This window comes from Artibeus jamaicensis, unplaced genomic scaffold (assembly GCF_021234435.1).
Source record: "Artibeus jamaicensis isolate MK-2021 breed Jamaican fruit bat unplaced genomic scaffold, CSHL_Jam_final contig_457, whole genome shotgun sequence".
Lineage (NCBI taxonomy): Eukaryota > Metazoa > Chordata > Mammalia > Chiroptera > Phyllostomidae > Artibeus > Artibeus jamaicensis.
The window spans coordinates 1,717,054-1,732,460 of record NW_026521840.1 but is presented as its reverse complement, the minus strand read 5'-3'; the positions used below and the strand labels follow the sequence as shown (position 1 = coordinate 1,732,460).

Genomic DNA, 15,407 nt, shown 5'->3' with positions numbered 1-15,407 from the left:
TTTTTTAAGATTTCTATGGTTCTAGCTCTTCTAATTAGGCCATTTATTTATTTTGATTCTAAATTTTGAATGTAGAAATGTGGTTGTCCCTGTACTGTTTATCAAAGAGACTGTTCTATCTCATTAAATGAACTTGGAATCTGCAAAAAATTGGTTAACCGTTGATGTATAGGTTTACCCCAGAACTCTATCCTATTCCATTGTTCTATAGGTACAATATACTGCTACCAAACTGTTTTGACTAATATAGCTTTGTGATAATTTTTGAAATACAAAAATGTGAGTCCTCCAAATTTTGAAATTTTTTCAGGATTTGTTGACTACTTGGGGCCCTGTGCAATTCTCTATAAATTTAAGGTTTGGATTCTCAATTTCTGCATGAATGGAATTTCTATGGAGATTCTGTTGAATCTACATGTGTTTTCATTAATTTTGACATCTTAGCAATATTAAGTCTACCTATACACAAACACAGGATATTGTTCCATTTACTTAGGTCATATTTAATTTCTTTCAAAGAGATTTTGTTGTATTCAGTGCACAATCTTCTCATCCCTTGGTTGTATTTATTACCATGGGGATTTTTAGATGCCATTAAATGTAATTGCTTTCTTTTTTGGTGTGAATGGATTAAATGCTCCAATCAAAAGACATAGGATAGTCGAATGTATAAGGAAACAGGACCCATATATATGCTGTCTATCAGAGACCCACCTTAGAACAAAAAATACACACAGACTGAAAGGGAAGGGATGAAAAATATTGTATGCAAATGGAAGCATAAAAAGCTGGGATAACAATACTTATATCAGAAAAATTAAACTTCAAAACAAAGGCTATAACAAGAGATGAAGAGAGTCACTACATAATACTAAACAGATTGATCCAGCAATAGGATATAACCCTTGTAAACATATATGTACCAAATATTGGAGCACCTAAATATTTATGAAGGGGACTAAAAAAAAAACAGGAATTATCTTCTGGAGGGCAGGCTCCTTGTAGTAAAGGCTTCTGTGCTAGGTGAATGTTCTAGGAAATTATCTGTATCAGTGTAGTAGCTGGTGTTGTGAGAGGTTGAATTAATCTTCAGTGAATTTTTTCTTTAAAACTCTTTCAATGTGTTTGCCCATTTCATGATGGGTGATTTATTAGTACATTTGCCCACATCATGCTGATTGTTCATCAGGTTTTGACCCTCATGCCCCACCCTCCCTATTCAGTTGATCTTGCCCCAGGCAACTTTTTTTTTTTGTTTCCTCAGATGAAAAAAATCCTCAAAGGGAAACATTTTGCAGATGTGGAGGAGATGAAACAAAAAACATCAGAAGCACTAAAAGACATCAAAATTGACAAGTTCAAAAACTGTTTTGAGCAGTGGAAAAAATGTCTTGATAGATGCATTGCATTAAATGGAGAGTACTTTGAAGGTGACTAAAATTTAAATATGTAAGAATAAACACACAATGTATTACAAATAAATTCTGGGTTTATTGGGTCCCCTCTCTTAAAGAAAATGTTGGTAGACATAAGGGAGAAATTGACTGCAATACAGTCATAGTAGGGGATTTTAATATCATACTAAAATGAATGGATAGATCTTTCAGAAAAGAAAAAAACAAGGCAACAGTGACCTCAAATGATACACTGGATTAGATGGATTTAATTAATATTTACATAACATTTTATCCCAAAGCAGCAGAATATACATTCTTCTGAAGTATACATGGAACATTCTCAAAGATAGATCATGTGATATGATGCAAAATACATCTTAACAAATTCAAAAATATCGAAATTATATCAAGCATCCTCTCTAACCACAACAGTATGCAACTAGAAATCAATAAAATTTTAAAAACTAAAAAAAAATAAACACATAGAGGCAAAATAACATTTTATGAAACAATTAATGAGTTAACAATCAGACCAAGAAACAAATCAAAACTAACCTGGAAACATGTTAAAATAAACACACCACAACCCAAAATCTATGGGACACAGTGAAAGCAGTCTTGAGAAAGAAGTTTATAGTATTACAGGCATACCTGAAGAAGCGAGAAAATTCACAAATAAACTATTTAACATAATACCTCAAAGAATTAGAAAAAGAGCAACAAACAAACCCCAGAGAAAGTTGAAGGAAAGAAATGATATAGAGACTTAAAAAATATAAAATATCAATGAAACCAAGAGCTGTTTTTTTTTAAATCACAACAATATTAATGAACCTTTAACCAGACTCATCAAAAGACAGAGAGAGAGAGAGGGAACACAAATAGATAAAATTCAAATGAAATGAAAGAGAAGTAACAACTGACACCAGATAAATTCAAAGGATTGTAAGAAAATGCTATGAACCACTATATGTAAAAAAAAAAAAAAATTGGAAAACCAGGCAAAGTGGATTAGTTCCTAGGAAAATACAATCTTCCAAAACTGAATCAAGAGTAATCAGAAAACCTGAAGAGACCAATAACTAAACTAATGAAACTGAAGCAGTACTCAAAATTAAGTGCCTAAGTCCCGGACTCCATGGCTTCACAGGCAAATTTTACCAAACAGAAGAATAACATGCATCCTCTTCAAACTATCCCCCCAAAAAAAATCAAGAGGAAGGAAGACTGCAAATCTGTTTTTATGGAATTTTTCTAATTCCAAAATTTGATTAAAAAGATTACAAAGGAAGAAAACTGTAGCCAATATCCCCAATGAACATACATGCTAAAATCTTCGACAGAATGTTACCAAATCAGATCCAGCAATACATTAAAAAGATCATACACTATGATTGAGTGGGATTTATTCTGAGAATGCAAGTTTGGTACAATACCCTCAAATCAATAAACATAATACACCACACAAACAAAATGAAGGATCAAAGTCACATGATCCTAACAATAGAAAAACATTTGATAAAATCCAGCACTCATTTTTGACAAAAACTCTCAGCAAAATGGGAATAGAAGAAACATTTCTCAACATAGTAAATGTTGTATATGACAAACCCACAGCCAACATCATACTCAATGGGCAGAAACTACAAGTGTCTCCATTAAGAATAGGAACAAAAAAGGGATGTCCTCTTTCACTGCTCTTATTCAACATAGTACTAGAAATCCTAGTCACAACAGTCAGACAAGAACAAGAAATAAAAGACACACATATAGAAAAATGGAAAACTGTAATTGTTTGCAAATGACATGATAGTGTATATAGAAAACTGAAAAGATTCCACTAAAAACTAGTAGAATGGATCAATGAAATCTGTAAAGTAGCAAGATCCAAAATAAATATCCAAAAATCAGTTGCATTTTATACACCAATAATTAAATACCATAAAGGGAAACTAAAAAAAAACAGTCCTATTTACAATTATATACAAATAACATATCTAGGAATAAAATAACCAAGGATGTAAAAGATCTTTCCTTAGAAAATTATAAAACACTAAAGATATTGAAGAAGATACAAATAAGTGGAAGCATATACTATGTTCGTGGATAGGAAGAATTAACATCATTAAAATGTCCATGTCACCCAAAGCAATGATTCATTGCTATTCCTATCAAGTTACCAATGACACATTTCACAGAACTAGAACAAATATCCTAAAAATTTATGTGGAACCATAAGAGACCCTAAATAGCCACAGCAATTTTAAGAAAGAAGAACAAAGTGGGAGGAATCACCCTACCTGATATCACACTATAATCTAAGGCCATGATAATCAAAACAGTGTGATACTGGCATAAGAATAGACACATAGATCAATGGAACAGAATAGAGAGCCCAGAAATAAAGCCATGCCTTTATGGTCAATTAATATTTGACAAAGGACGTAAGAACATACCATGGTGGGGTAAAGATAATCTAGTCAATAAATGGTGTTGGGAAAATTGGGCAGATAAGTGCAAAAAAAAATGAAACTAGACAACCTGGTTGCACCATACACAAAATTAAGCTCGAAATGGATTAAAGACTTAAATGTTAAAAAAAAAAGACTCAAACTAACAAATAAAATACAGACAGACTCATAGATACATACAACAGACTAACAGTTTTCAGAGAAGAGTGGGGTTGTGTGGTTGTGTCAAAAAGTTAAAGAGATTAAACAAATAAAATCTTATCAACACAAAATAGTATGGTGACTACCTGAGGGAAAGGGCTCTGGGGGGAGATAGAAGATGTAAAGGAGGGATAAATGGTGATGGAAGGAGACTTGACTTGGAGTGGTGAACACACAATGCAATATACAGATGATGTATTATAGAGTTGTACACCTGAAACATATATAATTTTGTGAATGAATGTCACCCCAATAAATTCAATAAAAAAGAAAGTGAAGAAGACAAATAAAAAAATGCTTGCACTTGGAAAAATAAGTAAAATTAATTGAGACTTGTAACCTAATATAGCCTATCCTAGATTACTATGTGCAATTAATTGAGAAGGATGTATATTCTTCTTTTGTTGGGTATAGTGTTCTATATATGTCAATTATGTTTAGTTGGTTTGTGGTGTTTTTAAAATCCTCTATATCATTGTTGAGCTATGTAGATATTCAACCTGTTATTGAAAGTAGGATATTGAAGTCTACAACTAGTTTGTAGAATTGTTGCTGACTTAAGTACTGTCAAGTCTTGCTTCATAGGTTTGAGGGCTCTGTTACTGGTGTATATGTTTTTATATAATTTTTATATTTTAATGTAGTTACCCTTTTATATTTTGTATTTTTATGTGTTGATGTATTTTTATATTTTTGAGGTATTTACCCTTTATTAATATATAATGTCTGCCTTTGTCTCTTGTAGAAGTTTGTACTTAAAGTCTATTTTGTGTTACATTAGTATAGCTACCCCAGCTGTCTTTTTGGTACTGTTTGGATGGAATATGTTTTTCATCCTTTTACTTTCAACCTATTTGTGTCTTTGGATCTAAAGTGGCTTTTTTGTAGACAGGGTATAAATAAATTATATTTTTTCAAGATTTTATTTATTTATCTTTAGAGGGGAAGGGAAGGAGAGAAGGAGAGAAATATCAATGTATGGTTCCCTCTCATGAGTCTCCTGCAGGGAAGTGGCCTGCAACCCAGGCATGTGACCTGACTGGGAATCAAAACGAAATCGTGTTGTTCGCAGGCCCGCTCTAAATCCACTGAGCTACGCCAGCCAGGGCTATATATTTTTATTTCAATCTGCCAGTTTGTCCTTGAAGAATTTAATCTATTGGTATTAAGAATAATACTAAAAGAAAATACTTCTGACATTTCACTATTTGTCTTATGCCATTTTGTATCACTTATTTTTTACATCATTGCATTTTTTGTGCTAGTTGATTTATCTTGCAGTGAGAAGTATTAATTTCCCTATCATTTCTATTGTGTATATTTTAGATATTTTCTTTGTGGTTACATGTGGTTTCCATCTAGCATCCTAAATTTTAACAATGTAGTTTGACCTAATACCAGCTCCAATAACACAAAAACTATACTCTTATTCAGTTCTGTCCCACCTACCTTTATGTTATTGTTGTCATCAATTTTTTTGTTATCTTAATCCTTATGTGCCCCATAACAAATTTATAACTATTATTATTTATTTCTCTTTTAAATCATATAGGAAATAAAAGTTGTATTTAAAAACCAAATATACAATAACGATACATTTGTCCATATATTTATCATTACTGGAGATATTTCTTTCTTTCTATAGCTTTGAGTTACTGTCTATTAATAACCAGAAAACTGCCTTTACATTTCTTGTAGAACAGGTGTAGTGGTATCAAACTCCCTCAGCTTCTGTTTATCTAAGAATGTTTTAATTTTTTCACTTTTAAAGGATATTTTTGCTGTATATAAAACTCTTGGTTAACAATTTATATTTTTGACTTAAATATGGTACCTTATTGCCTTCTAGCCTCTACAGTTTCTGAAGGAAAATTGACTTTTTATCTTATTAAGGATCCTTCATACTTAACAAGTTGTTTCTCTCTTGCTGCTTCAAGATACTGTCTTTGTCTTTAGTTAACCATGTTTTGTTTATGTCTCAGCATGGGTCTCTATGACTCAGGATGTGTTTATAAACACATCCACAATCCATTGAGCATTGTGGATGTGTTTATGTATTTCATCAAATTTTCAGGCATTATTTTTTTCAAATATTATGTCTTCTCTTGCGTCTCTCTTTTTCCTCTGGAACTCCTGCAGTGTGTATGTTAGTTAATACACCTAACAATGTCTCTTACAGATTATTTACTTTATTTACTATTTTCTTGATTCTCTTGACAACTTTCCTGCCTCCTGCCTCCTGCCTCAAAAAATGAGTTTGCTAATTTTTTGTTCTGCCCTCAGATATGCTATTGAATAAATCCAGTGAAATTTTTAAGATTTTTTTAAAAATTTTATAAACAGGGGAAGGGAGGGAGAAAGACAGGAAGAGAAACATCTATGTGAGAGAAAAACATCAATCAGTTGCGTCTTGTGCACACCACAACCAGGGATCATGCTCCAACTGGGGACCAAACCTGCAACCCAGACATGTACCCTGACTAGGAATTGAACAGGCAAACTTTTGCTTTGTGGGATGACACCCAACCAAGTGAGCCACATTGGTGAGGGCAGTGCTGTAAATTTTTAATTTCAGTTATTTTACTTTTCAACTCCTGTATTTCTGTTTGGTTTCTTTCTATATTTTCTTCTTTATTTATATTTCCATTATGTTTATGCATTTATTTCTTGATTTTCTTTAGTTCTTTGTCTGCATTTTTCTTTTATCATATTTAAGATAGCACTTTCAGTCATTGTCTACTAATTTCAATATCTTGACTTCCTCAGGAACAGTTTCTGTCAATTTTACTGGTTTCTTCAAATGAGCCATATAATCCTGCTTCCTTTTATGCCTTGATTTTACTGTTGTTGACAACTAGTCATATTTTATTATAATATGGTAACCCTCAAAATCATATTTTCCTTCTTCCTCACATTTAGCTGTTTTTAAAACAACTTTATTTGTTAAACGCTTCAGTAGTCCATTTGTTGGGGTGTTTTTCCAAACTATAGTTGCAAAGACTGCCATATGTGGTCATTTAAGTCTGTGTTCCTTTAGATTGTGTTCAGCTGATATTTTGACAGAGATTTCCTTGAGTTCCAAGAGTTAAAAAATCAGACAATGACAACTTAAAAAAAGGATACACACACCTTTCCCAGTCTTTTTAGATTAGTTCTGTGCTGAACTACTCCTTCAACGCTTAGCCAAACTTGCACTTAATCGATGGATCAGCCCAGTGTGTAAGTTTTGAGTTTTGTCTGATATTTTCTAAGCATATGTCTTGCCTTAAGCATGCATGTGCCTTTCTAAATCATCCCATATGTATGGGCACTTTTAAATGTCTTAAATCTCTAAAGGATTTCCTCCATTTCTAGCTCCCAGGATTAGGCACTCTATTGTGTGTCTTCACCCATTATTTGTTGCCCCAGGCATCTGCGCTTTGTTAGTTTGCTTTATAACATTTTTTAAACAAATGCCCACCCCTTTTTCAGTCTGCATTCTGAATTGAGTGAAACAGAAGTAAACACCATATATCACTCCTTCAGGCAGCCCCCAGACAGGTTAGACCACACATACACAATAGTTTGTGAATAAATTTTGCTAAACTCACTGGGAAACAAGGGATAAAGATCTCACACTAAGAACATGGGCTGGACGTGTCTAGTGTGGCTCAGTGAATTGAGCACTGGCCTGCAAATCAGAGGGCTGACTGTTTGATTCCCAGTCAGGGCACATGCCTGGGTTATGGGCCAGGTCTCCAGTAGGGAGCACATGAGAGGCAACCACACATTGATGTCTCTCTACATCTCTTTCTCCCTCCCTTCCCCTCTCTCTAAAAGTAAATAAAGAAAATTTTTTAAAAATACATGCTACACACTCTAGTATTTAATATTATTATTTCATTTTGTCTTATTTAAATTTTCAGTGCTGGTTGCAATACAGTAAATTTATTTGATGACTGGTGTTTGTAACTTGCTGTTTGTAAACTCTGTAAGATTCCCACTTGTCCCAAGGCTGATCTTCTTTCCAAGTTCCTATACAGCGATGATAGTGACTTCCATTTCTCTGCAGGATTGTGGTTATGGAGAGGGAGGAGATGCATACTGCACAGCCTGCCCTCCTCGCAGATACAAAAGCAACTGGGGCCATCATAGATGTCAGATTTGTATCACCTGTGCTGTCATCAATCGTGTCCAGAAGGCCAACTGCACAGCTACCTCTAATGCAGTCTGTGGGGACTGTCTACCCAGGTGAGCCTGCTGTATGAAACCAAGCCATTCTGGGCCTTCTCCAGCCCTTGGAACTCTCCCTTAACATTATCTCTCAGAGCCTAGTTGAAATGTTCTAACTGTCCATATCATGATGACTTCAAGTTCCCACTAGGGAGAAGCAGTGTACTACCAAGATCCCCCTATAAAGTGCCTACGTCATGGTCAGCCACAGATGAGTGTTTAACAGCTTTATTATCATGCTAGTATGCTTAACGTGGGCCCAAGCTTCAAGATACAGCTTACTGCAGATATAAAAGAGATTAGAAAGAAGTTCGTATTAAAGCATAATTCCCTTTTCTTGTGATACTAGCTCTCCTTTTGGTTACAGGGTGTGTCAAATGGGGGAATAGGTTTAGCATCTGGGTCTCTGAGTCAGAATCAGACATAGAAACACAGAACTCACAAGGGATAGTGGTGGGTACTGGCTTCCAGGAGGGCAAGACTTCTAAAATCTGCCTATGGTCCCAGGAAGGATTAATCCAGGAGCATTGATTATTTGATCATCTTGCAATTGCTTATTGCCCTGACCACAGGTTCTACCAAAAGACACGCATTGGAGGCCTGCAGGACCAAGAATGCATCCCGTGCACGAAACAGACCCCCACTTCTGAGGTTCAATGTTTGTATCCAGTTCTCTTTTTTAATTCTCCAACCCATTGGGTGACAATAAGATAGGGTAGTAAAGACTTCTACTACCTGCCCATACTCTTTCCTGTAGGGTAGATTGGCAAGTGAATCAGATTTTGAATCTTGGTTACACAATGTATCTGTGTAACCCTCTTCAAATCATTGAAATTTATTGACCCTCATTTTTCTCACCTGAAAAAAATATGAGTCATGACTATCATGATTTTTCATACCTTATTGGATGGCTGTCTAGGTATAATGAAATAATAGATTTAGAAACAGCTTATGAAATATAACATGTGTATACTTGTGGATGATGATGATCATAATATGAGGAATACAGGAGACCCTAGTGCTTTAGACTAGGAAAGGTTGAATGAAGTACTAGGATCTAGTCCATGCCTATATCACTATTGACTTATCTGTCCATCTATTGTTTTTATCTATCTACCATCTATATATCTGATCATGTGTTCTTTTAAATTATTGATATCTTTTAAAATCATAAAATATTTTAAATATGCAGAAATATTTAAACACAGAAATATAAAATAAAAATACTCAGCAATTAATATCCATAATTAATAAATCTTAACATTTTCTGTATTTGCTTAAGATTCTTTTAAAGAACAAAGATTCTGGACAGCATTATCCTGAGTGAAATAAGCCAGTCAGAGAAAGACAAATACCAAATTATTTCACTCATATGTGGAAACTAGTGAACAAACTGAATTAACAAGCAAAATAGAGACAGACTCATAGATACAGAGCAGTATGACAGCTAAGGGGTGATGTTTAGGGGGTGGAGGGATTGAGCAAAAAGGAAAAGGACTCATGGACATGGATGACAGTGTGGTAATCACCACAGAGGGGGAATGTTTAAGGGGGACTAAATGGTAATGGGAAAAACACAATTAAAAATAAAATAATTTAAAAAGCAAAACTAGAAAAGTAAAATAAATAAAGATTCCGCAGATTTAATGGAATTCCCTTTTTCATCCTCTCTAAGTTACATTCTCTTTCTACTTCCTAAAAGGCAACCACTATCATGAAATTGTATGTATCTTGGAGATAGGCTATACTACAGTAACAAACCTCAAAATCTCAGCGACTTAATACAATAGAAGTCTGTTTTTCACTATACAAAGGTCTTCCTTCATCTTATATCTATATCATCTAGATTATGTGGCTTCCAGATTAATTGGACATGGAAAAAGATAGAGCAGTCATACTGGCTTTTAATTACTTCAGTCTACAAGTGACACACATTACTTCTACTTACAGTCCATTGGCCAGAAGTACTCTGATGGCCCTACTATAAAACTGTGTGGGGAATGCAGGGAAGCATGTGAATAATTGGTGAGCATTATGACTCTACCATCTCTCTACCCATGTTTTAATACTTGTATTCTTTTGTGACATATGTATATATTTATAGGCAATATATATTATTATTTATATTTTATCATGTTTTATGTAAAGGATATCAAGCTATATACTCTTTTTCAATTTGTTTTCTCCATCTAAATTATTTTAAGTGCTATACAATATTATATTATATTATATTATATTATATTATATTATATATTTGTTGTATTTATTATATTTATTATATGACTAATCATAATTTATTTATCCTGTGTCCTACAGATAAGCACTTTAGTTTGTTTCCATTTTTCTAGGTTATATAACTAGTAATGACATGGAAAGACCATAGAATATGTGAATCCTCAAATAATTGTAGTAATTTTTACCATATTAGAAATTTATGCCAGTTTCTGTGCTTTGCTGTTTATACTTTTGCCTTATCTACAGAGAAGTAAAACCAGCTTAGCAACCCTAATTGGAAAAGGCCCTAAGGAGAGAGCAATGATCTGAGGAAGTTCAGGACCAGTGGCAGGGTGACTGTTGACTGCCCACAATGACTAACCTCCTTTAATTTCTTATCTCACAGGTGCCTTCCAGTTGAGTTTAGTGAAGGCAGATGTACCCACAGTGCCCCCTCAGGAGGCCACACTTGTACTGGTGAGCAGTCTGCTCGTGATGTTTACCCTGGCCTTCCTGGGGCTCTTCTTCCTTTATTGCAAGCAGTTCTTCAACGGATATTGCCAACATGGTAAATATAGCTGCTTCACATACTGCGTAAATCAAGAACAAGGCTATAATTAGCAGAAAAGAGGAATTCTGTGGGCTAAGAGCTAATAGTCCTTCCATAGAGTGCTGGAAAACCCCAGAGGTGGACTACCTGAGGGTGGCAGGACAGGACTTCAGAGATGCTTGAGGCCAACCCAACCCATTCATGGGACCTGTTTCATTAAAATATAGGGGTTACTTAAGGAACACAACATCATAGGAAGGCCCTTAGAAATAAAATTTGCAGACTTAGGTTTTAAATCTACTTCTAAATCAGTTTGTAACTTTAGACAAATCATCTAACTTCTTTGGGCCTCTTTCTCCCTAATACTTAAAATGACAGGTGGAATTAGATTAGTTGGTTTTGTTCTTTTATAATTTTTCATTTCTACTAATAGCTATAGATTTGGTAACATGTCAAAAATGAAGGCAGGCTGGCTGGATTTGAGATATGACTATAATAAAAGTGGAGGAGGAAGTCTTGGGTAACTTATTGGTATAGTATTAACCCAAATGTGGATAACCGACAGCCCAGTGTTCAGAAGAGCTGGCAAGCATAGACTTTTTCTCCCAGATAACAAAAATATCCAGAAAAGTCTGCCAGCCAATAAGAAATAGCCATGTTAAATTCCAGATGGAAGGTCATATATAAATCAGGAGTAACACTGTGATCTGTTTTCAGCACAACTCCAGCCATCAACAAAAATGGGGGACAAAATCTAGGTCACTGAGGGCAAAGATAGAAGTGGGATAGTGGCTGGCCAGGACCAGGCAGAGTGTTAAAACTCCAGCCAAGGGTACTGGAGCTCAGTACAGCTTAAGTTTTATTGAGGGAGTGGAAAGCTATGTAGAGATACCAAAGCAGAAACACAGGCTAATGAGTGGTGTTGATTTAATAAGGAAGGGTGAGGATAAAGTTTATAGGATATTTGTGTGCTTAGCCCACTGGATACAGGGTCCAAAGCAATACTTTTACCTGTCTCTATTTGTATGAGAAGATCCTCTTATATGGATCTACCTTGGTCAGTTTGGCTCTAGAGCCTGCTAGATGATCTTCAAAAAATCTAACAGATATGTTTGACCACACCCCTGGCTTAACTGGAGATTAATATAGCATTTCACGGGCTTCTGGGACATAAGGGGAACACTGTTGTACTTTATGACCCTTATCAAACTCTATTTCTGTTTCTTCTACACTTTAAAAACTGTGGATCAATGTAGATCTATCCTGTATTTGACTTGGGAGGTTAGTTTCTCAGATAGGGGCTGTTGCCCAGTCCTTAGGCATTGGTATGAAACATGGATAATGAAGCATTTGGGCCACATGGCCCAAAAAGTTGAAGCACCATCTGAGAACTGCCTGTCTACCTTTTACTGACTCAGAGAAAAGAAATAGTAACCTTTATATGCTTTTTCTGTCCTCAACATCATAATGTAGTACCCCTCTGTGGGAATATGAAGACAGGCAACTCCCTCAAGGTATCATAGGAGAAAGAGGGTTAGAAATGTTTTCCATTGGGGAAGGTGTTTATTAGGAGTCACTGATTTACACACATACTGTGGTTATATAGGCAAGATTAGTGTGTGAATTAGATTCAATATTAGGTACAATAGAGATTAGTAGGGCTTGTGACAACCTAAAGAATTCATCTCCTGTCTAAGGGAAATTTACTTCTCAGCTCCAGTTGTTTGTTACCATGCAGGAATATTCCATGTTTCAAGATCTCCTGGATTTTCAAGAGAAGCCAAAAATATGGATTTTTGGATTTTTGTTTGAAATAGTTTTAAGCTCTGATGAATTCTAATAAACAATAAAAACACAACCACAATGTGCAGATCAAGAAAACATATATAGGTTCTCAGTTTGTCACCTGATGTCAGACCAGACTTAAACATAAAGTACCACAAATTTGATGGCTTCAAATGATTCCCATTTACAATGTCACTATTTTCATAGATCAGAAGTTTTGTAGGTTCAGCTGAATCTCTGTTCAGAGTCTCACAAGGCTGAAATCAGGGAGGGTTGTGTTCCTTTCTGGAGGCTCCAGAGAAGAATGAATTTCCTTGATCATTCAGGAGATGGAAGAATTCAGTTCCTTGCATTTGGGGGCTGGGGTCTCATTTATCTGTTGACTGTCAGCAGAGGGTCATTCCTAGTTACTAGAGGCCACCCACATTCTCTAGCTTATGACCGTGTTTCTTTTTCAAAAAGAGCAATAATGAATTGAGACTTTCTGATGACTCATCTTTCAGATACTCTCTCCAATTCTTCTGCCTTCTTCTACTTTTAAGGATACATGTGATTACATTGGGCCCACTTGGGTAATCCAGGGCAATCTCCCTATTTTAAGTCCCATGATCTTAATGCTATCTGCAAAGTGCCTTTACTGTATAACATACATGCAGGCATAACACCAGAGTGTTGAAGATCATGGGGTTGGGTGTCAAAATCTTGCTTCCCACAGAGGATTATTCTTTCTCTGAAGAAATTGACTCTTTTCCTTGCTTTATCTCCAGGTAGCCTCAATATAAAACCCCACTTTAAGTGTGTTTCTCAACTGTGACACCTCAGCCTGGTGCTAGGTGCTCTGGTTCCCAGGATGAAAATGGGGAGTGCTAGCTCCAGACCCTTTCCTATCTTGTACTCAAGACCAGGTGCCCTGCTAAAAGGAGCCCCTGCCTTTGGATGACCCAGTGGCTTTCTCCTTCGAGTTGCAGGAGGTTCGCTGCAGTTTGAGGCTGATGAGGCAGCAGAAGAGGAATCTCTCTTCCCCATGCCACCTGGCCAGGAGACCAGTCCTGAGTCTCCACTGAGTGAAAGCATCTTTGAAACCCAGCCACTTAACCCCATCCTGGATGACGACCGCAGCTCGACTCGTGGCTTCCCTACCCAGGAGTCTTTTACCATGGCCTCCTGTGCCTCGGAGAGCCACTCCCACTGGGTCCACACACCCATCGAATGCACAGAGCTGGACCTGCAAAAGTTTTCCAGCTCTGCCTCCTATACTGGAGCTGATACCCTGTGGGGGAACACAGCTGAAAGCTCTGGAGAGATCCTGGAACTCAATGTGCCCTTTGAAGTCCCCAGCCCTTAACTCTACTGAGGTGAGCTGGAAGGGTGGGTAAGACCAGAAATTAGGGACTACCCCAAAGAAATTCTTCTCTGGAGTACTGTTGTTCAGTAGGGCTAGCAGTAAAGGAACAGTAAGCTAGGATCACTGGTGAATGTTAGAACAGTAGTGGGGCTAATCTTTAGAGTGAGTCAGATATCACATTTCTGGGCCTTTAAGGAACTGGCTAGGTTTATGTGATACTAGTATCTGGCCTTTTGCAAGGATTCTCAGGGTCCCACTATCTAATACTTAGTTATTCAGTGATCTCCTCTCATGTATACATGACAGCAGAGAAATACATAGGTCTTGACATCTGGGAGTCTTATATTTTAAATCTACCTCCATTCATTAATTGCTATGTGAACCTTGTGTAAATCCCTTTATCTCTCTGAGCCTCAGGCTCTTTATTTGTAAAATGTAGAAAGCACTATTCACCTCATAAGTTCTTGTGAGGGTTGAATGAAAATGCATGTACAAGTGCCTTTTACAGTATCTGGTACATTAGAGATGCTTAGACAATATTAGTTTTTCTTTCCTTTCTCCACCCCCAGTCACAATTTAGAATTCCTTCATATCCACTACACTCATATTGTAACATCCCTTTATGGTAAGAAGGTCAAGGTTTGTTAGCAGGAACTGAGACACAGAGAACAAAAGTGATTTTCTCCAAGTCAGTCACAGAGCAAATCAGTGGCAGAACTAAGCTCAAGCCCAAGTTTGGGGGCTCCAATTCAGAGTTTTTCCAACTATATCAGTGAGACTATTCCATAGACAATGTTGCTTTCTCAAAGTGTTAAGTAGTGTGAGGCAATATGAGGCAGGCAGCTGGGTAGATTCTTACTTTTCAAATAACCAGCTACCTTTCACCACCCATTTCCATATTTTTCCAATGAAGATATTGTCCATTTCCTTCAATGAAATGCTCTTTCCTACATTGTGCCTGAGAAAATGTCAGCAATATGTAGATGAATGTCAACACTGCTATCAAAACAGTCAAGTCTAACATACCCTCCAAGTCCTCCAATTCATGCTTGAGTTCCCTTTATAAGATCCTACCAAGTTTCTATGTCATTCATGCTCGCATACTTGCAGTGTCAGTAAGCTCACCACTGCTCAACATATATTGCCACTATGATGAGTGGACTTGAACTCAACATAAAGAAAAACTTTCTGTCTCCCTTTAGTAACCACCATTGGGTCCTGGCTTTGTTCCT

The 15,407-nt window shown here is 36.2% G+C and overlaps 1 protein-coding gene across 1 annotated transcript in view; it reads left to right on the top strand.

Moving 5' to 3' along the window:
- The window catches only part of EDA2R (ectodysplasin A2 receptor), a 118,449-nt gene extending 104,274 nt beyond the window's left edge, over nt 1-14,175 (top strand). The window contains exons 5-8 of the mRNA XM_037135622.2: nt 8,121-8,299; nt 8,854-8,939; nt 10,902-11,063; nt 13,799-14,175. Coding sequence (XP_036991517.2) covers nt 8,121-8,299; nt 8,854-8,939; nt 10,902-11,063; nt 13,799-14,175 — 804 coding nt within the window. The remainder of the gene's footprint in view (nt 1-8,120; nt 8,300-8,853; nt 8,940-10,901; nt 11,064-13,798) is intronic.
- Nucleotides 14,176-15,407: the final 1,232 nt, after the last annotated feature.